Source organism: Cyclospora cayetanensis, unplaced genomic scaffold (genome assembly GCF_002999335.1).
Source record: "Cyclospora cayetanensis isolate NF1_C8 unplaced genomic scaffold, CcayRef3 CcayRef3_contig_7, whole genome shotgun sequence".
NCBI lineage: Eukaryota > Apicomplexa > Conoidasida > Eucoccidiorida > Eimeriidae > Cyclospora > Cyclospora cayetanensis.
Window position 1 is genome coordinate 349,414 of NW_020312700.1, and position 23,013 is coordinate 372,426.

General features: G+C 51.5%; 4 protein-coding genes across 4 annotated transcripts; 3 read left to right on the plus strand and 1 right to left on the minus strand.

The window, feature by feature from the left end:
• The first annotated feature begins 353 nt into the window (after positions 1-353).
• LOC113146865 lies at positions 354-4,617 on the plus strand. Its single transcript, XM_026335480.1, has 3 exons — positions 354-582; positions 1,528-1,645; positions 2,352-4,617. The coding sequence occupies exons 1-3, from the start codon at positions 354-356 to the stop codon at positions 4,615-4,617; spliced, it is 2,613 nt and encodes an 870-aa protein (XP_026191265.1).
• A 1,436-nt stretch (positions 4,618-6,053) lies between these two features.
• On the plus strand, positions 6,054-9,277 carry LOC34622888. The gene is made up of 3 exons (XM_026335483.1): positions 6,054-6,893; positions 6,972-8,396; positions 8,654-9,277. Exons 1-3 carry the CDS (start codon positions 6,054-6,056, stop codon positions 9,275-9,277), a joined length of 2,889 nt encoding a protein of 962 aa, XP_026191268.1.
• A 691-nt stretch (positions 9,278-9,968) lies between these two features.
• LOC34622889 (mitochondrial GTPase 1) lies at positions 9,969-13,609 on the minus strand. Its single transcript, XM_026335484.1, has 9 exons — positions 13,487-13,609; positions 13,243-13,365; positions 13,065-13,100; positions 12,690-12,860; positions 12,457-12,502; positions 12,042-12,159; positions 10,999-11,170; positions 10,481-10,671; positions 9,969-10,029 (listed from the first exon to the last, which is right to left on the minus strand). The coding sequence occupies exons 1-9, from the start codon at positions 13,544-13,546 to the stop codon at positions 9,969-9,971; spliced, it is 978 nt and encodes a 325-aa protein (XP_026191269.1). The 5' UTR covers positions 13,547-13,609.
• Positions 13,610-14,385: 776 nt separating this feature from the next.
• LOC34622890 lies at positions 14,386-20,488 on the plus strand. The gene is made up of 8 exons (XM_026335485.1): positions 14,386-14,889; positions 15,718-15,856; positions 16,188-16,899; positions 18,051-18,164; positions 18,482-18,591; positions 18,903-19,172; positions 19,342-20,229; positions 20,466-20,488. The coding sequence occupies exons 1-8, from the start codon at positions 14,386-14,388 to the stop codon at positions 20,486-20,488; spliced, it is 2,760 nt and encodes a 919-aa protein (XP_026191270.1).
• Positions 20,489-23,013: the final 2,525 nt, after the last annotated feature.

Consider the following 23,013-nt stretch of genomic DNA (forward strand, 5'->3'; position numbering starts at 1 on the left):
TCACCAGGTTTCAGCAATTCGAGGTCTCACCAGCTTGTCGCACGCCTTTCTCTTCCCTTCGAAGAAGGATTTAAAGGCGTAGATAGGGTGTAACAGCGACGATGTCAGTGAAGTGCCTGCTACGGTTCATTCTTACATGTTATTCATCCTTAGTGACCCTAGCTAGGATTATGATCTAAGCTACGAAAGTCGATGGCCTTGAGGGTTGGCGCCTATCTCTGTACACCACAACTCGAGGTGACCCTCACCCATGTATTCTCTCAATGCCAAGGCTGGTAGACATGCTTGGCCGATTTGAGGTTAATGCTAAGATTTAGTGCTCACGGGCTTCCACGGCCCTTTTTCCCAGAATAATGAACCCTTCTACCGCAGATGCCCTCCATCATTCCCTGGCCTGCGGGGACTCTGAGTGTCTTCGACGCTCGAAGACACCCGGAAGCTCCTCTGATATAGGGCTCTGCGCCTCTGAATGCCCCAAACGTTCGAGTACCCCTAGGCTTTCTACTAATAGCTGGAAGAAGAAACTATTAGCACAGCCCCAGTTCATGGGCAGTCAGAGAAACCCAGTCCCAGCTCCTGCAAGTAAGAAAGGAAGTACACCGGAAAATAAGGAAAGGAGCCCAAAGGACATCATACTGCTGGTGCAGCAGCACTATCACCAAGTATGGCAGTCAAAGCAGTCGCGACAGCCGCAGAAGGGAGCATGGAAGAGAGGTTGGAGTGAAGCGACTAAGAAAGTCCACAAACATTCCCCCCGTCGATATTGCTTCTCTCTCTCCCCTATCCTTCGAAGCCCAAAGCAGCGACTCACAGTAAACCACTTCAATACTTGATGATCTTACGCTGAATTCTGGTATATGGGCAGCTTTGGCATACGGAATACACTTTCAGGGAGGATACACACACTCGATCCAGCACGCAGCGACACCGATACTTCATAAGGTGGCTTGTGATCCTAGGCATACATTTTAAAGTAACCTCTCTGATTGAATTCAAACTAGTGCCTTGTGTGCAGCAAGAAATTCGTGCGTCCGGGGCATTGTGTAGTGCTGCTACGAAACAAGACTTCGTCGCTCATAGGGGCCCCAAGGCACCCCTAAACACGTTAAAGCAAAAGCAGAGGCAATGTATGTTGTGAAGAACTGCTACTCTCTAGCCCTGAACTTTGGCCTGATCGGTGCCCGTGGTGACCATTTTGGGCGTAGGGTTTCCTCGCTGAGGGCATGGTCCGTCGTTGCGTGCAGGTGTCTCTCCGTGTCTCCGATCTCTGCGTATCCAGGTAAATCAATGGAAGTCTGTAGATGGCGTTGATCGATTCCTCTTTGGCTTGAGGCCTCCATAAGTCTTCATGGGTTATACATGGAGCTGCTTGAGTGTATGGCCAGCCAAGGCGATTGTCTCGTTGGTGCGGCCTCAGCGCAATAGAAAACCGAAAAGGCTGGAGTCTGTGGGGGTACAGCAGGTGGGTCCCCTGGCATAAGGTCGTGAATCAGACTTATTACACACTTGCCTGTAGCGCAGGCATAGAAGCAATCGTTGGGGCAAGCGAAGCAAAGGTAGTGGCACCAGACTGTTGCAAGCCAGCCGCAGAGCATAGAGAAAAGGTAGAATACGTGGCAAAAGCGCATAGAGGTAGATCGAGAAGGTACCAGGGTGGTTAGGGCATCATTGAAAAAATATTTGAGCGAACTGAGTGATATGAGGCTTCCGGAGCACGAGGAGGAAAGGCTACAGTCAAATACGCAGATGGTAAAAACCAGGCAGACAGTAAGAGGTACAGCACACTGCATGATGAGGACGCGAAAAAAAAGCTATTCGTACCTCATGGAAGAGCCTGATGTTGCCAATGTTGTTTGCAGATCGCACTCAAGGCTGCTTCTTCAGTTAAGACATCTAAATTGAAAGGTGAGACACTTGCGTTTCAGCTTTGTAGTTTCAGGGTCTGACTACCAGCTTCGTGTCCTCATCTCAAGTGAACAGCTGGATAGAACATTGCCACTCTAAATTTTGCATCGATACTTCTGGCCTGAAGTTTCGCATGTAAGAACTTCCTTGGGGCTCAGCGAGGACTGCTGCTGGAACAAAGAATAACGAAGTGAGGACCAACACACCGATTAAGGAAGAGGAAAGAGCATCCAGGACAAAGGTCTGCCATGCCACTCGTCTCCTAATAGTCGAAGTTTACAATAGGTTCTATTAATTGCCTTTACAGAAGAACTCTGATGCTTCTGTGGGAGCGGTGCACGCAACACCAAAGCGGACAGGAACCCCCCAAACTCGAGCCAGAGGCTTCCAGAATGCGCATAAACAGGATGCAATACCACTCTCAGCCCCTTAAACCACACTTTAAGCTATGAATATACTAGATCTTCAGGTAATGCGGTTGGGGCGGTGGCGCAGGGGAAAGCGTCCAAGTGCTCCGTATCGTTATCTATTAGTATGCCCGTTAGTGGTGCTCCCCTTGGAGTCCAGACACCCTGCAAAGATTCAAGAATACCAAATGCCCCCAGCCAAGAAGAAGCCCACAGCTTTCTCGGGGGTCGTTGCGCCAGAGCTGTTGAGAACCCGTCAGCAACTAGTAGGACCAGTAGGCACGATCCCCAAGATAGCGGTCCCTACAGCCGGGCAAAATTTCCTTATGCTTTTTCGGTGTCCAGTAGAGCTGTGGAACTGTCAACATCGAGCCACAAAGACACTCTACCTCGAAACGTATCGCAAGATGACACCAAAATAACAACTTTCGTGGAGGCTTCACAAGAAACAGCCCTACAAAAACCCTCCGAGAGTTCCTGGCCCGCTAATGTTCCTCCAGAGATATTGGTTGCTAATGGGACCAAAGAAAGACTAGAAAACGGGGAAGCATGTACACAAGAGCGTAAGCTTGAAGGGAGCCTAAGGAGTGAAGCGCTCATGCAACAAGGGCAGCTTACTTTAGCGACTAGCTCATCCGAAGTGCTGCAGTTGCACCAGCAACAGCACCAGAAGCATGAACAGCAAGAGGTACAGATACAGCATCAAATAAAGTTACTAAAGCAGCTGACACTGCAGCAGCCGCTACTGCACAGCGACGTGAAGCAGCAACAGCTCCTGAAACAACTTAAGCATCAGATCATGCATTACCGCCAACAGCAGAAGCAGCAGCAGCATCTGCTGCAGCAACAAGAACAAATAGAGCAGCAACTGCACCAACAGATCACCCTGCTGCAGCTCGAAAAACAGCTGCTGGAGGACAAACAACAAGTGCTGCTGGCTCTTCAAAAGCAGCAGCAGTCGTTGCACCTCTACATGGGCTCTTTAGAAAGAACAGCCACAGGACTAAACGTTGGGTCCACAACTGAGACTGGCCAGTGTGTTCTTGAAAAAAATGATTCATGTGGGCCTTCTGGATCGGCCAGGCGGGTAAGAAAAAACCCAGGGTCTCCTCAACCCTCTAAGTTTCCTGTAGCTTACTCTGGGGAAGCACTGCAGAGGCATCCAGGTAAATACTTTAAGAGTCCATCCTCGAAGATCCCCGTGGTTTGCAAGAAAGGTACAAGGGGTCACAACACACAGAAACGGCTCAATATAAAGACGATGTCGAGCGGAGTCGCCCTGGAGAAAGTGGACCCAAGGGTGACCCCGGAACTTCAGACGTCCAGCTGCCCACCCCGGCTCATACCAAAAGGGTCACCGCGGCCAGCAAAGAGCACCCTCAGAAGCACCCCGAACGGCTGTTCAGCTGTTGGCACTCCTATATCCATAGTAGACGATTGCTGCATGCCCCCCAGTAGGTCACTTGTCTTCCCAGTCGAGGGTTGCCGGCGAGCGCCAACCAAGGCAACACGCAGGCAGTCCGACAGTTTACACATACTTCTGAAGCCTCGTGGATCTTCTGGGAATTCAAAGAGAGTCTCTAACCCTATTTCAGTCTCGGTTGATGTTCGTCTTGGGGTTCGGCAGCTGAGTAGGCACGGAAGAAGCCTGGAATACACCACCTGGCAGCGTTTCCTGCTGGGGTCGTCCACGACAGACAGGAGCCCCCCACTCAGGGCGCCTCTGGGGGCTGTGCAAGACTTTAAAAAGCATGGAACAACAGCAGAGTCACAAGTTCAGTACATTGCAACCTCTAGCCACGGAACAGGCGCGCAGACTGAGAGGGTCCTTTGGGAAGTGGTGAAAACCGGCAAAGAGGTGAATCCAAAGGGGAGCCCCCAAAGCAAGGGCGGCCAAAGCGAAGTAATCCGGCTCGAGCTACCAGTGGTAGGGGGAGCGAAGCTGGGTAGCTTGTGTTTACTCGGAGAGGTGCGACAAAGAACTCACAGCTTCTGCGGAGCACCAGAAGAGGAACCTTGCGGGCAAGACTGTGCACCAGCACATAACCAGCAACAACCAAAGCTGCAACAAGATGAGTTGCTAGCCTTACAGCATGAGGAAAAAGAAACACATGACCAGAATTATCCCCAGGTAGTCACAGACAAAAAAGTGGATGGAATTCCGTTGAACGAATCATTGTATGGGGATTTCTTTTGTGGCGTTCCCTTGAAGAGTCCCCGTGGGAGCGACTGGCCCTCGGAGGCACATAGCATTGAGAGTTTCGGCAGCATCTACGGCCCCCCTCCTCTGACCTGTCCTTTTTGACATGCACTAGAAATTCACCGTGAATGATTTAGCTTTGTAGCGCGTGTGCGAAGCGTGTAGCTAGGCGCCTTCCAGAAGAATGGGTAGTCAGCCAGCTAACAGAATTGGTGGTCTGGTAGGGCGGAGGGTAAATAACTTGCGGGATAAGCGGGCCCGCTAATATCTGGATTTGTTGAATGGACAGTCTTCAAATACACTAAGGATGTTGCCATGAGGTCCCAGTAGAATATGAAAGGAGTCAAAACGTGGGGGGAAATAGATCAAGAGAGCACAGGCATCGACCTAAAAGTCGCCGGGGATCATTATTCTTTAAGTTGGGCGGTACAGCTTCTAGACTGCAGCTGCGAGCTGGACTGCTTATACTAGCTGCTGATACCACCGTAGAACTTGTGGTGGAAGAAGGCCTGGGGCCGATGTGTCCCCTAAGAAAGTGGCGCCAGTAAATATCGAAAAGCATTTAGAATTAAATGCACCGGGGAGGATTTAGTATATTGCGATGTGCTAAGCAAAGGCGGAAGGGCTGTCGTAGAGCTAATCGCATTACTCATGCGCAGCTAGGTAGCACTTGGTGTAACTTAATAATACAGCTTTAATTTTGGGCCAGTTAAAGTTTGTTTGTACGTCTTTTCCCTGTAATTTTTCTATAATCCGCATTTCTATCTGAATCCTACCAGAGGGTTTGAAAACTTGGTGCAGTTTCAAAATCGACTTCCGCGTTATTGCATCCTGTCCTCAGATCGACTCCCCCTCACGCCGTTCCAATTCGTGTCCCTTAATGCTTCAGCGCTTTTCCTTCCCTTCTGGCCAGGCGAATCAAGTGATAATGGCGATGAAAAGGACGCGTGAAGAAAAACTGGGGCTTTCTTACTTACGTAGGCCTGTGTGAATGCACATAGTCCAGTGGACTGGTTCGGTCGGTGCGCTCCGAGGCCGCCTTAGTACAAGGTTTATGGGCGTTTGGAGACAAATCTGTCCATTTCTGCACTCCTAAAAGCCTTGCTTCTGTGTAAAAGCCTAACGTTGATGGAAGCCCCATAAAAGCCCCTCATTCGACCCTTGAATTCTATATTGTGTGCTACTGCGTGCGGTGGCAGCTAGGGCCTACAATTTACCGTGGCCTACTTTTCAAATACTACACACAGCATACCATACCATAGGAAGTAGGTGAACAAAAGCCTTCGAGGAGACTGCACACTCTGTGGTCCGCCTGCCGCTGCCTCGTCGCACCCGATCTGACACACTCTTGAAAAGCTAACGCCGGAGGCTTATTCATGGTTATTCGGCTGGGGTTAGAAAGCGATATTTTCCCCCTGACCCGCTTGACTTTGTGGATGTTGGCATTCCATTGCTTTGAAGTAACCTAGAAGGCAGGACCAGCCTTCCTGCTCTGCATTACCATCGATTTTTGTGTAATCTTCTGTGTTAATATTGCTCCCATGGAAGACCCCCGAGCCGAATGTCTCTCCCGTTCAATAGCTGACTCCGGTGAGGAGTGGGCGGGTTGTAATTCTCTGTCTTCTTCGATGCAGTCCTTGCTGGTTTGTCGCTGCTGCCTCACTTGGTTGAAGACAGTGGATGCTATAGTCCCTCTTATGAGCACCTGCATCCCTTGGGCTTCGACATTGAAGCACCAGATTCTATCAGGGTCTGTACCTGTAGTGATATCCCTTTCCTGTGTTCAAGCGCTGTCTCAGCTGCCACCCCAGCAGCGGGGCTCCCTGGTTTGTCTACTTGCTCGAGCTGCAGAGACCTCTCTCTTTCTGGACTTTTCGCGGAGTGCAGGCTTGTCAGCCCTGCAGGGCCCAGCCGCTTCCTTAGGTCGAACCCTGTTCTCCCGTATGCGCTTTGCTGTTGAGCTGTCGGTGGATCTCGAGGAATGGGACCTTTCCCTTGGTGGGTTTGTCGCAGAATTGTGCAAACTTATTGCCCGCAGTGGAGCCCGCCTCGAATCGCTGCAACTCAGAGGATCCGTTCTTCATCAACGCATGAGGGTCATCCTTGCATCCGGATGCCGTCTTGACACCTCCCACAAATTGTCAGAATACCCTAGCCCCAGAAGCTGGAGCAGCAGCGGGTGGGATCCACCGATAGTTGAGAGCACAGACCACCAGGAGGGCTTCGAGATTTGTGCTCAGCTTACCCATTCACGTGGCAAATGGGAGGAAGCTCAGTCAATGAGCAGTAACGATCCCCCTTCTTCATCTCTTCCGCCTTCCCCGTCTGCATGCGCAACGGTGCAGAAAGCCCCACTTGCAGCCTTAGCACCAACAGCACTGGCAGAAGGGAATCTGCCTTCTGCTGCTGCCTCTATGGAAAGCGTGTCGAGTAAGCCTGGTGGGGGCTATGCAATCCAGCGGCCATCTTGGATGTCGGGTCTTGCAAAAGAGCCCCACGAGCAACAAAGAACATCGCGGACGCTGTTTTCGCTGCCCAGCCTTAAGCGACTGACGGTTGAGGGGTTTCAGCTGCTGGAGTTTTTTGACGTGCCTGGGCTTCTGGAGCACGCCATGACCCTTACGTCGGAAGTTCTGAAGAACGAGTCGGCGCATAGTGGTAGACTGGGGAGGACCCCACTTGAGCGGAATACCTTTGCTCAACAGGGGCCCCTGCAACTTCCTGTTCATAGGCATTGGGGGGCAGACATTTCGTATATCCATCCTTGTCTTGCTGTTCGATTTGCTACTCTGAACTACAGCCACCTCCGGACAATGCAGGTGGCGGGATTCCTACTCCCAGTAGCAAAGGCGGGCATCATCAGGTGGATCAGGAGAGCGCTAGCTTGCGATTGCACCCGCTGCGCCCCGAGCGAGCAACCACACGGAGCCCGAACCGGAGCAGCCGCCGACAAAAACCCCTCCAAGGAGGACAAAAGCATGGCACGTGGCCCACAGGAAAGGGTCCTTGGGGGCCCCCGGTACGGGCAGACCTTAGAGGTCCAGTGCCACGAATGCGTGGAACTGCAGCAGAGTGAAACAGGGAGAGAGGCTTGGGGCGGTCCTCCACGCATGCCAGCACTGCAGTTATTGCGAGTGGACGATATCACTTTCCTCGCTTTTGTCTCATCTCCTAGGCTGCAGCAGCTCGAGGTGAACGTCTGCGCGAGCGGAGAATGGCCCCTTTTGTTGGAGTTCCTTCGAATGTATGGCACTCACCTAAAGGTACTCTGTGTGTGGGCAGAAGACCTGCCACCCACATGGCTTGGGCCAGCTAATCAATCCGAGAAATATGAAGGCATGGGTATCTGCGGGTCTACACCAGAGACAATGCTACTCGTATCCTACATTCAGCGGCGGGGCCTCCCCGAGGGCTTCTCCCACAAGACTTGCGTGTACAATCCGTGGGGTGTGCGCAGAGCCTCTGGCAACTGGTTAGGATCCCCCACCCTGCCAGAATTGGTGAGCCTGAAGGGCCCCAGCTGTATACTTGCAGAGTTGAGTGCCTTTCCACGCGCGCTGCCATCCCTCCGGCAATTAGACACCTGGGGTGATAAGGGGAGGCTCACAGAGTTTCTAAGGGAGAAACGGCATGTGGAAACAGTACGTATCCGAGGCACCAACCACAGTGATGACGCATTCCGATGGCTTGGAACCAGCAACGCCCGTAACGGAGGGGGAGACGAGTCTCAGCCTTCCTTCATGGGGCTCCCCCCCAAATCCCATCCTTTCAGACTTTCTCCGTCAGTCACCCCTATGCGGGAAGCACTCGCGATCAAGGAATACTCCGGGCCAGGAGTTCCCTTGGAAGCCTCCATGCTCTGTCCTAGACTCACCAAGCTCGAAGTGAGTGAGAGAGACCAACAAGGGCTCTTGCCTATTCGAGTGTATGATGAGCATGTGAATGCAAGCACAGAGGGTTGGTTAAAAAAGAGAAAGATATCAGAATGAAGCATTCATTACTCTTTCCTTTGCCTCTCCTGAGGTCAAATGGGCGTGTTTACTTAACGCGTTCCACTGCGTCTTCCGTGTACAGTCGTACTTGCTTGATACATATCTTAATGGCATCCTTGTCTTCTGTCCTATCTCTGCTTTTCTTGCAGCTAACCGAGCGAGCCGATCTAGCGGACCGCTTTCTCCTAAATGGTGGAGCACCCCAGTTGGAGGTATTGCTCTATGCTGGCCGCTTGACAGTACCGCGGGAAGACCTCGCGGAGGCCTCCCGGAGCCTTCGACGCCTCAGAGTGCTGCATGCATTCGTCTTGGATGTCGCCAACTTCACAAATTATACTTGCAATGTGCATGCAGCAGAGCGCTCTGCCTCCTCTCTTGCGTGCCAGAGTCTCACCATTGACCCTATGGGCGTCTCTTCTCCACCAGGGGGATCTTACTCTCCCGGAACGGACGAAGAGAAGACTTCGGACAGCCCCTGTACTGTCTCCACAGGAGGAGCGTTCCTTGATGGTTTACAGCAATTGTACGTGCACCGCCTCATGACATCTCCCGCAACATTCACCGAATACTTAAGGGCTGCAAGACGGCTGCGCATGGTTGGGTTCCAGCGATGCCTCGGAATCAGTTTGTTTGCTATCGTTTGCACACTGGAGTCTTTTGGTTTCAAGAGACTTGAACAAGATATACTACCAAACCCTGAATGCAGGGCCTTTGCACACTTCCTAGAGAGGGGCGTCCCCGATAGGTTTATTGTGCTTAAGAGGGATGACTGAAGGCACGGGGACATGGAAGAGGAGATTCACCTCAGTCCGCAAGCGCTCCCACTGAAAACCGGCGACTAAGAATTGCTGCCAAACGGAGAAGGCGAAAATGCCCCCACATGCAACAGGTTTACAAGCGTATAAGGGACAACAACACAAGGATAGGACGAAATCACGGAGAATAAAAAGTGTTTTTACTGTGTATAATAGAGTATGAAATATGGTGTATGTGTGTTGCAGTAATATCATTGGGAAGTGCAGGTTATTTGAGCCACGCTGGTTGCCCTTAATAATGAAGCCCTAAGTGCTTCTGCCCCCCCCGCCGCTCTTCTGCTTTTCAAAAATCTTGATACATGAAGATGCATCCATCTTCCGCGATCAACAAAATGTACAGTTTACCCCACTCTGCAGACTTCCCACGCAGTCGAGCATCCAGCTTCGCTGGGGAGATCCGCAGAGGAATTGGTCCCCTGGGAAGACATTCAAGGCTCACATCTCAAGGCCCCCAGTCCATCAAGTCATGACGTCTTCGGGGCTCCTATGGATGACTTGAAGTGGTTTGAGTGGCCTTAGCGTCAGTCGGTTTGTCGTGTGATGCACCTCTCTTTGCGCTTAACGAAAATACAGGATGCATGCCATACTTACACTGCTGCAGCTTTGCTTGTGTCGCACAGCCAGTTTAGCAATATGGCTGGTGCAGTTTCTAGATTAGGCCCGGAACGAGTTCCTCTTCACTGGTGGAAAGCCAAGGGTCTGGGGGCTCCCTGAGATCAAAAGCGTACGGCAGCTGTGTTCCCGAAGTATGTGTGAGACTTAGCACGAGTATACAAGTATGGAAAGTGACCTGGGGCACACAGGGCTGTGGTAGCTGGATGACCCCAAACATCGTATAGGCATGATCTGTTCACACCTATGCATCTACAGCAGTAGATATGTGCACCAAAGTCCGCTAATACATGCATGTATACTCGTTTATAGGCGTATTTGCACGTGTAAATTTTGGCTTTCCCACATACTGACAAACATATGCAAAGCTTTAGATTGTTATGACTCGTAAAACTTAAACACAGCTGGAAACGTTTGGACATATATCCTTACACGTACACATACATCCACACATTTAAGATATACCTGCACAGGTAGATCTGCGTTGAAGTCAGCTATACACTGTTACCCTCAGGTGTCTACATGGAACCAAATAATTTCAACACATACCTTTGCTGTGAGAGAATCGCACTGCGCTGTTGTATGTCTTGGGGTGAGGGCAGAGTGTCCAAACAGAGAGGTCCAAGGTGACCATCTCGGAACAAGTTCAAGAAGAAAAGAAAACCGCGAGAGAGATCAACTGGTGGCAGACTGAGGCGCTCATGCTTGCGTCCCAATGTCATGCAAATGTGCCGAGATACCTGCACAAAGTGACAAAAAGGTAGAGCGCCGTAGACGAGGGGTGTAGAGCAGAGAACGTGAGATGACTTGCGGTGCCCCGAAATGAGAATGAGAAAAGACACACCACAAGGAGAGGTAGAGGGGAAGAGAAGGCGAAAAGAGGCTAGCCCATAGGGGAACTGACAGAACAAACTATACAAAATCGCCCGAGGCAAGAAGCATGCAACGCCAGGGGAGATCACAAAGCATAAAACCGTAGAGGGAAGGAAGGAGAGGGAGAGAGAACGAGACAGACGCAAAGATACACAGAAAACCCATAAGCTGCTCAGCACGCTGAAATGCCATGCCTCATATATATCGTTAGTAGGCGCCTTGAGACCTAAGACCTGAACATAATCAAACTGCCTCTTCTTGTTCAAGTGAAATAGCACAAAATCCGCCGCCAACTCCTCGCCAACCAAGCGCTCAGGTAAGATGCCCAGGACTCCAAAGACTAGACTGCTACGCGGATCGCATTTTCTGCAGCACACACCATCAGTATACGATAAAATGAATAGTCGTAAAGTCCAAGACTAAGGTGACAGCAACGGCACAACTCAGCAAATGCACAGAGGGGAGCTGCGCTATGTTGGACAGAGAAACCTAGTTAACCCACATATCAAACCTATTACAGATGAATGGAAGAATTGACTCTGTGCAACCCACCCTTAAGCAGAAATGTTTGTTAGGGTGTACACATGCATGTCATGCAATATTTATAGGTGGATCTGTATAAGACTCAGGTTAAATGTTTTATAGTGAAATATATCGGGCCCAGACAGCACAAACATTTTCATGAGCTCCACGAGATTCACGTGACCACGGATATGCATGCACAAACGCAGCAGTGGATAAGCTAAGATATATGATTGCATGACAAGTAATATATGCGCCCGGACGCACTGCCAAGCCACAGCTGACTTCGCGCGTGTAAATCAAGCGCTGAAATGCCTAGTGGCAAAGCCCATACACACTCTCCTAATTTGTATACACACTGAGATATACATGTCCAATGCGCGTCAATATATGTATATATATGCATAAATGTATACACGCCCTCTAATGTATATTTTTTACAGACTCGAGTAGCACAAGATCCACCACTTGGCGCTCTGGAGTCCTGCACGAGCTGTGAAGGGGCGGCGTCCATTGATCTTCAGTGCAATGCGTCCACAATCAAGGACCCTTCACAGTATTGGAGCAAGGAATTTGATTTTTCGTGGATGCATCGGACGTCGTGTGCAGATACAGAAGGACATAGCAATCAAAAAGCTAAAAACATTTTATTTGACTGTAACACCAGACAGACGGCCCAAAGCCCTAGACGCCAAACCCTAAGCATACTGTTTACTTGGGAAGCAAAATGCCCGGGGAGTCAAGACAATAGACCCGGGGTTTGTTGGTTAGTTGGAACGCCTGCACTTCCTTAGTGACCCCCGGCAATTTTCCTGTCTTGGCTGCAGTTCGCTCTGAGCAGAAACAACAGAATCAGCAAGAAGAGTCATATTTTGTAGAAGAAGGTATTGAAAGCAGCCGTAGGGTAGTTTGTTCACAGAGTTTCCAAAAAACCAGTGTCGTAACTATGTTGGTCACAGATTGCACCTGCCCAACTGGACCCATAACTATGGACGCTGGCCTGATCTCGATCCAGTTTCAGCTTGCCCTTTAGAATTTTTAAGCAAGGCAAGACACTTCTTTACATCTACTGTTACTGCGTGCGAAGCTGCGGATGTAACCGGCTACAGCCCGATGCTTGTAGAACTCACTAACGCCTTGCACAAGCTGGTTGCCCGGTTTTCCGTGAAAACTCGCCTGCGAAATCCAGCGCAATACAAAAAGAAACACGCTTCGAACCCAGAGCAAAGCAAGGGCTTTAAAGGATGAGAAACAAGCAGCCCGAAATAGTGTGTGATCATATTTTAATCCATCTGCTTCCACAAAGCTCAACCTCTAAAGATAGATTCCTGATTTGTGTGTATGTGTTTAGCACTGTGGTCACCGAAAAAGCGAGCTGCTTTAAGGCATTAAGGATAGAGGATTTTCCAGTATTTGGAAGGCCCGCGAGCAGCATCCAGCGTCCAATGCTGCCAAATTTGGGGGCTGGTGTTCCCAGCAACCACTCTGTTACAAGGTGAAGGCCATCCCTCGACCGAGCGGAGGCCAGGATACACTGCGACACACGAGCACGAAGCTTGATCCGACGTACCTACACGTACTATAAGACTGAAGAGGAATAGTAAAAAAAGTAGGCTTCCTAGCGCACAGAAATGAAGCAAGACAGGCACCCGCAGGCCCATGCAGGTGCAGCTGTAAGGCATGAGCACTTGGACACCTTGAGCCTAGACGATACGGCTCGAAAAAACCTTCGAATTACCTTGAGGCCTGCCGCCTGAAGAAGTTCTTGAGCCTTCTGAAGTAGAAGCACAAGAGGCAACTTCGTTTCCTGTGCCTTGGCCATATGTTCTCAAGGCATTCTGAACCCGAACCTTCCTTTACACGACAAAGGCTGTAAACTGTCTGCACAGATCTACGGCCCAACCCTTTCTGCCTACCTTAGCGTCCGAAGATTCCACAAGGTCACATTTGTTGAGCACAACGAGGCGTTGCATATCTTTTGAGGCCTTTAGGGGCTCCAGGCAGCCGCTTGAGGTCAGGGGCGCCCTCGCGTCCCTGACCTGCATGCAGCGCAAAAGCAAAACCACATCCACAATACTGTTCCCAGCATATTACTCGCAGAAGCCTCATATACCAAGCAGCACAATGGCCACACAAACAGTAGGGAAGGCCGGATAATACCTCAAGAAGGCAATCCAGATCCCCTATTTTCTTCTGTAACTGCAGAAGGCCCCGCGACATGTGCGGCGGAAAGTACGGGGTCCTCTCAGCATCCCGAGAAAACCATAAGCGAGGAGAGAACTCAGGATATTGATCTGTTTTCCTGAGGTAAGCCTCCTTCGGAGTGTCCTTCTGGGGGCCCCCCGCAGCGTCTGAGAGAGGCTTGCGTCTTTGAGCCCCTCGAGGGGCCAGCAGGAAGTCGCTGGCCAGGGGGCCACCAGAGGCCCCCAAAGATCGAACCTTCTGGGCGGCCTTTCCGCGCATTCAGGCTGGTGGTGGGGCCCCCTTCAAGGCAGCGCGAGCAGGTACGGTGAGGTCTTGTGGAAACAAGCGAGCTTTAGCACCGAGATAGGAGATCTACAAATACTCTGGAGAAGTGAAAGGCCACACATGTTGTGGAGAGCAGATAGAGCCACCAACAGGCAAACGAGGCCACACCATCGACGGACTGAACCAACCTTGTCACCCGACGCCTCCTATTGTTTTGATTGAAAGAGCAAATCCGGTGTCTTGATTTCCACTAAATATGAATAAGTTGCATCAGACTTAAGCAAAAATGGCCTCGAGTGCCGCCGGTTCTCCTCCACCGCCATTCTGGGGGCCCCTTGGGTGTCCCTTTCCATTGAACTAGGATCTTCCCGACTGCGGGGAGTGGGGCCCCCGTCGACAGTCCTCGGGGGGGCCGGATCTTCCACAAGCGATATTTTCATTCCGTGTCATTTGCCGTATCTCTGCAGTTCATTGCAGAAACGATCACTTTCCGGGGCCTCCTTTCCGGGTTAACCGGCGGGACTCTGGGGCCCCACAGGTCCAGAGAGCTTTGAGGCTTCCTTCACTGCAGTAGGGGCATTCACAACAGAATGGCTACCTCAGCGAGCTCCTTTGGAGCTGCAACTGCAGTGTCGCTGCACAAGGCGGGCAAGGCCCTAGAGGCTTACCTGTCGGGCTCCCTGGACTGCCAGCAGCTACTGGGGTGTTTTTACGCATCAGCTCCTGGGAGGCGCGCATTTATTGAGCAAGCTGTAGCATCGCAAACGGCAGCCCGACCGAAGCCTCTCCATGCACAACTTGCCGCCTTCGCCGGGTTGCTGTCGAGAGCTCTGGAGGCTTTCGCCGAAGCTGAAACGGCGGATGAGGGCCCCCAAGAAGGGCGGCTACCAACACAACCCCTCGAAGAAGTAGTGTTCGCAGGCATTTGTGCAACAGAATTCTGGCTGCAGCACGTGCAGCAGCTGATGGCACTCGAGACTGCAGCAGCAGCAGTATCCGTCGCAGATGGAGACGGTCCCTCAGAGACAGGCGTGGTGTATAAGGAGCTCGAGCGCCTAGTAGGCCCGATCGCTGCTGCAGCTGCAGCACCAAAGGTAGGGAAACTCCATCCCAATGCTTTTTCCCAACAGAGTAGGTGCTGCCGTGTCCGTCAGACCTGCAGCTGATTGCACGTCTACTAAGTGTATCTCTTGTGTTGCTGTGGTTGCTGATGACGCTGCAGCTGCCGCTACACACGCGAAAGACAGCTGTCGACGTGTTGCTGCTAATGGCTGTCATAGCACTTGGGGGTCCCGAGGGGGTCTTTCAGGGGGGGCCGCGTGAGCAGCGGAATCACACCCAGCAGAGTGGTGTGACAAGAAGGAGACAGGCTTTGCGGCGAGTTCTACGAAAGGCTCTTGACGGAATCCTTTCAGCCTCTGGGGAGGGAGCTGATGGGGCCTCAGATGCTATGCGGGTACGGTATTTAACCGAGCTAGTCGCTGTTGCAGGCGTCCCATCGCTGCTTGTGGTGCTGCTCTTCCCTTAGCGACTGCTACTTATGCTGCTGCGCTTGTGCAGGAAAAGGCGGTGGCCGCACTGCATACCATGCTGCACTGGCAAGGGGCGGCTCGGGGGCCCATGAGGGCTGCCCTGGGGCCCCTGGCTCCTGGCTTGCTTGGGATCGCCCAGAAAGGCGCACTAATGAAGTCAGACCTCACCGCCGCTGTGAGTCCGACACATTCAACCCTAGACCCTTTAGACACAAGTCTTCGATCACAAGCCTTTGGCACCAGAACATTGGTGCCAAGTATGCGCCAGATCCTTGAGAGTCTCTGAATCCGTGAGAGGTTGTGGATCCTCCCTCTGAGAAAGGAATTTGAGCCTAGAAGAGAAAGGTCCCCGTGTCCTTCCATCCGCCATATGTTCTGGGCTGGCTGCAGCTGGGTCGTTCGTTGCTCTGTCGCTTAACATGGATCTGGCGGCCTTCGCCTAGGCATGGGGATCAAGCGCAGCAGGAGCACCAGCAAAGGCAACTGCACTCTATGAGTGGCGGCTGTCTCTTTTCTGAAGTCCTTAACAGCGCACAGCAAAGTGTCAAGGGCCTTCTGGAGGCCTCCAATGCGCGCGCTCTCCATGGGGACTCTGCGGATGGCCCCCAGAAGGTCTTTTCTCAGGGTCCCGAACGCTTTCTCTTGCTGAGATCTCTTCAGCTTATCCGAGATCTTCTTCTCTGCGGTCCGCTACTGCTCATTCTGGTTCTCTTGCTGCTGATACGCACGTTCTGACCACCGCTGTCGCTGCTGACTTGTGGTGTTTTAGCGTCTTTCGCCGTCATCCTGGTGATTTCTACTCTGTCTAGGCGTTTAAATAGGCCTTGATGTTTTTAATGCCAATTGCGACGCTAATGCAGGCGGGGGCCAGACCTTCCCTCTTCAGGGCGCAGTTTCTTCTTCGCTCTCTCAGCTTGAGGCAGATGGTGGTCGCTTCGTGCTGCTTAATACGCAAAGTCTGGGAGAAACGCTTCTGGCTGCTGCTACCAGCTGCTGCGAGGTTTTTGCTGCCAGTGTCTCTGCCGCAGCAGCGACTTTGGCGAACAGTGCCACAAAGCACCCTTCGGCATCCGATACGCAGCTACAGCGGAGAAGCGAGGCATCACAACAGAAGGAGCCGCCGCCTACGCAGCAGAGGCCTACGAGGAGGGGTGGTAAGGGAAGTCAAAAGAAGTGGAAGAAGCAAATGCAGCAGTTGCAACAACAGAAGCAGCAGCAGCATGAGCCAGGTCTTCCGCCTCCTGTAGTCCTTGAGAGCAGCAGCAGCTCTGAGGGGGAGAGCAGTGGCGCAGGGAGTGCTGCCGACAGTGATAGCAGCACCGTCAGCGGCAAAAAGAAATGCGGGAAGCGCGGCAAAACCAATCATGGTAGCAGAGCAGCAGTAGCGGCAGCAGCAGCAAGCCTCATGGCGAGTCAGTTGGATGAGCTGTCTGAAGCTGAGCTGTCAGCAACGAACGCTGCAGCTCTAGAAGCTGCAGTGCAAGCAGCGGGAGCCCTTGCGGAGGTTGGAGGTTCTGGGGGTGTCCTACCTTGCTTGCAAGTTTTCTGCTCCTTCCTAGAGACGCTTCTTAGGTGGGCCAACACGCCTCGAGGTGCTAGGGGCGTCTTTGGTTAATTCCAAGATAATTGCAAAGTAGCTAGGTTCACAACTTCCAAAGCGTTGTTGTTTCCGCGCGCAGCTGTATGAGTGCGTCGTTCTCTTGTTGCACACCTTCTCATTGTATCAGATTACTCACTGTGATGTATCTTCAGAGCGCAAGTGCATTATATGACATGCGCTTCTTGTTTGACAATGCAGTGGCACATCTGAAACTTTGCTCACTTATTGGCCTCTCGGCTATGGCCGCAGGGAGGAGCTCTTTCTTGTGGTTGTCTGTTACTGCGTATCGATGCGGTTGCTCTATGGGCAGGGCGTTAGTGCGAGTATGCCTGCATGCATTGTTACCTTCCCCTTTACTGCCACATTTCAGCTGGCGAGCTAGCCGGCTGGTTCCTCATCCGGGTCTCTTTCTTCTCGCAAGCCGTATCATTGCTGAAAGTTCCAGTGAATCAGTGGCCTATACTGCCCCGCTTGCATGGATTCTGTGTCTTGTTTCAATTTTCGTCTGCTAATACTCTCGTTTCCTCCTCCTTTCCCTATCTGCATGTGCTGCGCGTTCAGCTCCTCGTCTTCTCTACAGCATTGTGTCTTTGCCATTCGCTTTGGGCCATGTCTTCTAGCATTTGTCCGGAGTCTACTACGGGGGGCCCCTGCCGCAGGGGCTCTTGTTTACAGGGTCTGTTCACGATACGCTGTTTCTGTTTGCCGCCAGCTAATCGTTGGCGCAAACTGGAGGTTCGGGGGCCTCATAGCTAGGCAGCTCACCCTCGCGGAGGAAGGGGGGCTCCCCTCCTTGCTCCTGCAAGCACGTCTAGCAATGCCGCCTGAAAGCAAGAACGGCAACCACAGGCAGCGCGAGAGTTCTAGCAAGGGTAAGGGCACATGTAACACTGCACGATCTGTACCCAGTCCTTCAGCGATGACCTCTGCAACGCCACTATCGGCAACAGCAAACCTAGAGAGTCAAGATTGGTATTTTTCTGCCTGTGGTATATCCGGGGGCATTGGTTGCTGCAGAGGTCTTTACAGGAGGTTTGCGTCCTGCAGCAGCCGAGGAGGCGCTCTGGGATGTTCATGCCCCCGATAATGAAGCCTTGGTGCTACTGAACCACGCGTGGTGTAGTACCTGTCGGCTACTGGAAGAGCTCCTATATGTGCAGGACGTCGCACTCGTAGGGTCCTCTGCTTTGCAGCTAGAGGCGTTTATCGAGGCCCTTGTCCTGGGAATCCTTGCAACGTATGTTTGGCAGGAAAACAGGGCAGTGTTGCTATTTGAACACGTGCTGTAGCTGTTGCCGCTGACGCCTGTATGGTTTGGATTGTTGCTTTGCATGAAGTCACTCTCGCGACTGTTGTTCATGCCGCGGTGACAGCTGCTGTTGCATGTGCAGTATTAGTCAGTTGTAAACGGATCCGACCTTTTCTTTTGTTCCAAAGGGCGTTGCGCTGTAGCGGCTTGCTCCAACTGAGTTGCCGTGCATGGATAGCAACCCCCTCTTCATGTAGCTGATTTGTTTCTTGACATTTATCGCTTTATGTCTCTGTGTGTCGTAGGAATCTGTCGTGGAATCCTTCGAGAGGCGACCAACCTCTCTTTGCCCATGTTATCCTCTCTGACCCCTTCTCTCTCGTTGCAGCCCTGCGTCTTCTAACTGCCTCCATTAGTAAGTCCAGCACACAGAACTTCCGTGTCGTTTTGTTCGAGCCAATTACAAAAGCCTCTAGGCCCAGCAGAGACACCACTTCACACTTTGTTGTACCCGTGGTACCCGATATCTACCCTTTTTTCTGCTACTCTCCATAAGGGCAGTGGGCCCTTCTTAGCAAGTAGAGTATAGAAGTTTGCATTTAGGTTCAAGCCGATCGGGTAGATGTTTTGGGTAGCTGGATGATTGCAAAGGAAAGGTCATGTCGTGTCCACACTTGTAGCATGACAAATGCTGCAGTCTAAGGGTTCTGGCTCTTCCTGTTTTAGGCGTGTGTCTCCCCCCATTGGCGACACTGCGCGCTGCAAGCTCCTTGCATGAGCAGTTGCTGCAGCTTTGCAGCAGCGGCCAGGGTCCTCTGCCTGGGGGATTCCGTCTTTCAAGCTGCTGGAGCCTGTTTGAAGTTCCTGGGGACGCCCACTTCAGCAGCAGCTGGTCCATGTTGCAGCAGGCAGCTGGGCATGGACCTGTAACCGCTACGGGGGCCCTGGAAGTAGCATTGACGGATCTGGGCCTTGCCATCAGAAACGCCGCATGCAGTAGGCAATGAACTCGTAAACCCTGGCTGTCATCTTTTTCCCGTTATGAGCCCCAGAACCGGCAAGTTCTAGGTGTGTAAGGAGGTCTAAGTTAGCCCGCTCCTGGGCTTACACTTGTATCCTGCTGGCAGCAGGAATGTTTGTTTGTTGTGGTGGTTTTGCCGCGCAGCACGAAGTACTGAAGGCGCAGCGGCTGCGGGTGAGGCAGCCATAGAGGCAGCTGACGGTTGCGCATCTCGGTTCATCCTTAGGCCTGAGCAGCTGCAGGTCTACCAGGACACACCAGCGGGTGGCCCGAAGCCAGCAGCAGCTCTTTACAACACGTGCTTTTCCAACAGTTTGAACTTAAGCGCCCCTAAAGTCTTGGGCGAGCCTTCTCGCCAAGGAGCTGGCAGTTGTCCACAGGGGTCCCTTTGGACTTCAAAACGTAGCTCAGCCTCCGTCGGGGGACTTCGAGATATTGCAGGTGCCCACGCAGCCTCAGAAGCTCCCGGACCCTCACTCGTAACTAAGGGGCATGGAGACAGTGTCAGCGAAAAGTGTGACACTCCGGATGTCGGTAATGGGACGTACAGCAGAGCTGCAGCTAATGCATCTTTGTCTGCTGTTGGGGCTGAACCACGGCGGTCCACGGAGGACCTCACGGAGCGAAGTGCCTCGTTTCCTCCTCAGCAGCAACACCAAAACACACCTGGCCTCTTGTTGGGAGGAAGTTTAGTTTGCGGTGAAGTAGAAATAGAAGAAAGTGGGAAGAAGCTGTGCAAAAGGCAGAGGCGAGAGCAGGGGCATGTATCCCTCAGTCGTAGTCCGTCTCCTTACCCAGTAGTCATTCAACGGGGAGATGCGAGATCCGATGACGAAGTGGTCATTCTAGAAGACACTACTTCGCATTCTGCGCCCAAAGATAAAAGGAATAGATTTTCTGAAGGACGCGCTGCTGGAGAAGATCCCGCTATCCGGCAGCAACAACTGCCGCAAGCAACGCAGCAGCAACCGCCAGATGTCTCCGTTTCCGCAGAGGCTCAGGCGAGAGCTAGACTTAACAAGCTAGTGCAGTGTGCGTCCTCGTTTCCCCCTCTCCGCCTTACCCCAATTGAGTACAGTTGGGAGATGTAGGGAGCGCAGGAGCATATTTGTTTGCTGCCTCTGTTGTACTTCCCTCAGCGGCCTCAACAGGATCAGACCGCAGACCACCGCCCTACACAGCTCATGAGTATAGAAGAGTACTGCCGTGGCGTCTATCTTATTCAAGGGGAGCCAGTGGGGGTGCTTGTTTTGTGTGCGTGTGTTCAGCGGATTCGGACTTGTCTGACTGAAGGCGCCTGCCTCCTTGCTGTATATGCTTCCCTGTTGGGCCTCCGAAAGGGAGTCAGCAACGCCATTATAATAAAGGGTATATTTATTGCCTAAAGGGTACGCTTCTGTGCAAAGGGAGGGGCTGCAGAAGCGTCTACTTGTGAGCCCTACGTAATGAACACAACATAGCGTAATAAAAAGTTGCACACCCACCACAGGGAATACCGACAACCGACGCCATCAAAGCATCAAACTGCTCTTTCAGAGCATCACTTGTGCTTTAAACAGCAGGACGCCAGTAAAGTAATACAGATTTTGTGCTAACTTGCAAACACAAATTTGAAGAAGGTACTTCTTCGTTCATCCCTCATCCCTCTGCTAATCTTTGTGTCTCCGTGGTTACATGTGTACCAGTCTACGTACTATCAGGGCAGTAACGCTTAGGGCTCTTCCTGTCTGCTCTCGATACTTGCGGCAACCACAAATCACAGAAGTCCCCAGATGGACGAGGTAATCGGACTAACTGCTGGCAGGCGGTCGGAGCTGTGAGGAGACAGAGAATGGAAAATGCAGGGATGTGCAGACACGTGTAGGGCAACAGAGACTGGCAAAAAGAGGGGATTGCAGAAAGGGTCGGAAGTAGAAACTAAAAGGTTACAGCGAAATTCCTTCTCGTACAGGAAAGATCTTCAGTCCTATGAATCTGTACTTGTCAAGGCCAGGACAGTCTTAAGCCATAGGGTCTAGTTTCAATCAAATACTCCCCATTTCACCCTCAAACATATATGGATTCCACGACTGGCTCCCTCTCGGGGGATGGCATCATAGTAGGCGATGAAAGGAGTGTGACAAGCTTAAATTTAGGAGCCCGCCTCTTCGTTACCGCTCTACTGCGGAGCATTTACCATATAAATACATGACGAAGCTCTGTGATATATCATGACTTGCGCCAACTGTGACAAGCAATGTATATCAACTGCGGTAACAGGCTCCTGCATTTCACCCTCGAAATGCACATGCTCACGGAATGTGCTTACAGGTTGCGGCATTACCAGCCCGAACTCCGCAGAACTGCAAATAAAACAAAATAAGACATGCACAAGACTGAAGTAGCACCAACCTTCCAGCCAAACAAACAAGGACATGCAATGTCCTTCACTGCCTTGCCCGATGCTCTCGGGCATTGTTGCTGTGTGCGACCCTCATCCCAGAACTCCACCCCGCTAAGCATGAACATGCCACAGATTATCCCCCAGCAAATCATGGTGCATCAACAAGCTACAAATTTAGACGAGCAGTAGCCTGGGGTACCTGGTCAGAGAAGATTTTTGCACTGGAACGCCTGGATGCTCCCTAAAAGGCAATTAGAATAACGCACAGTAAAAGAGCTATTGCCACCTTTGTGAATATGCTTCCAGGTACTCTGTGCTGCTCGCTAGTTCGACTTTTGCGCTTGGACTTTATTTGGCTACTCTGGAGCAAAAGGTAGCCGCCTGAGCCCCGCGTCCTCCCCGCCCTTATTTGCACCTTATTCAAACAAAAACTGTTAGATAACTAAGATTACTTGTGATTCGGAAGCTAAAATATCCAGGGGGCCTCACCACGGGAATTTGGCTATCAGGCTTTAGAGTACCCGTTATAGGATTTAATATATTAGATTGGTGGGAAATCCGGTTCAACTTCTATTATATTTCCGATATTTCGACTTCACAGCATTATAACCTTTCAACCTCAGGGTAGGGTAACCAGGGTTACGAGATTTTGAAGGCTGCTCTAAGGATGCAACATGAGCATTTCTGTTGGGGCTCACAGTTACGATGGTTCATCAGGCGCTTTTTCTTGTTCTCACCGTCTCTGTGCACACGCCCCGAAAATCGCGAAGAAGATTAGCAGGAGTGAGCCTGCTCCCATCACGATCCAGAGGATGTTCAATTGGCCAATATAATCTCCAACAGTGTGAGGGACAGGCAGTGTTTTGTCCTGCGGAGAACAGCAACCAAAACCAAAACCTGTTCGATAATGCGCTTGATCAAAAAAGTGTATTACGCAAAGACCTTTAACTTGCAAACACTGATTTCAGTAAGCTAACTACTACGAAATGGATAAAGCTGCCGCCGCACTCTCTTGTGCTGCAGGGTGTGCGTTGCCAGCTCACACTCAGTTTAAGGTTTCAACATCAAAATCGAGAGATAGATCAATGAATGATGACAAGCAGACCAGCATCCAATGCACACTTCTTATTTATAAATGAACAAACTTGTCAGGGGGCAGGGATATGTGCCGAATGAGGCCTTATGATTAGCAAATATGGAGCCCTCACAGTGCTATCAATCGACGCCCGCATCTTCCATCATAAAGAACATTCGATCGGGAAAGCAGAGAGCTTCTAGGAGGCGTCGTGTAAAGCCCTTACTAGGGCGAAAAGAGAAATGGATAAGACCAGAAAGGATCCAGGGCGAGGGGGCGCAAGGGATGCAAAACCAGCTGGGGAAAACTTTCTCGCTGATAGCGAATGAGCTGTAAAGCCACCCTTTGCATGAGCTGT

Excerpts from the sequence above, each read along its gene's own strand:
- LOC113146865 (XM_026335480.1), top strand. The coding sequence starts at position 354 with ATGAACCCTTCTACCGCAGATGCCCTCCATCATTCCCTGGCCTGCGGG. Across the intron at positions 583-1,527 it reads CCCAGTCCCAGCTCCTGCAA|AAGCAATCGTTGGGGCAAGC; the intron begins GTAAGAAAGGAA and ends GCGCAGGCATAG. Across the intron at positions 1,646-2,351 it reads CATAGAGGTAGATCGAGAAG|CTATGAATATACTAGATCTT; the intron begins GTACCAGGGTGG and ends CCACACTTTAAG.
- LOC34622888 (XM_026335483.1), top strand. The coding sequence starts at position 6,054 with ATGGAAGACCCCCGAGCCGAATGTCTCTCCCGTTCAATAGCTGACTCC. Across the intron at positions 6,894-6,971 it reads CCTTAGCACCAACAGCACTG|CGGCCATCTTGGATGTCGGG; the intron begins GCAGAAGGGAAT and ends TATGCAATCCAG. Across the intron at positions 8,397-8,653 it reads CTAGACTCACCAAGCTCGAA|CTAACCGAGCGAGCCGATCT; the intron begins GTGAGTGAGAGA and ends CTTTTCTTGCAG.
- LOC34622889 (XM_026335484.1), bottom strand. The coding sequence starts at position 13,546 with ATGTCGCGGGGCCTTCTGCAGTTACAGAAGAAAATAGGGGATCTGGAT. Across the intron at positions 12,160-12,456 it reads CCAGCTTGTGCAAGGCGTTA|AGCGAACTGCAGCCAAGACA; the intron begins GTGAGTTCTACA and ends GTTTCTGCTCAG. Across the intron at positions 10,672-10,998 it reads CTACTAACGATATATATGAG|GTATCTCGGCACATTTGCAT; the intron begins GCATGGCATTTC and ends CACTTTGTGCAG.
- LOC34622890 (XM_026335485.1), top strand. The coding sequence starts at position 14,386 with ATGGCTACCTCAGCGAGCTCCTTTGGAGCTGCAACTGCAGTGTCGCTG. Across the intron at positions 14,890-15,717 it reads CTGCAGCTGCAGCACCAAAG|CTGGGTCGTTCGTTGCTCTG; the intron begins GTAGGGAAACTC and ends GGCTGGCTGCAG. Across the intron at positions 19,173-19,341 it reads CATCAGAAACGCCGCATGCA|CACGAAGTACTGAAGGCGCA; the intron begins GTAGGCAATGAA and ends TTTGCCGCGCAG.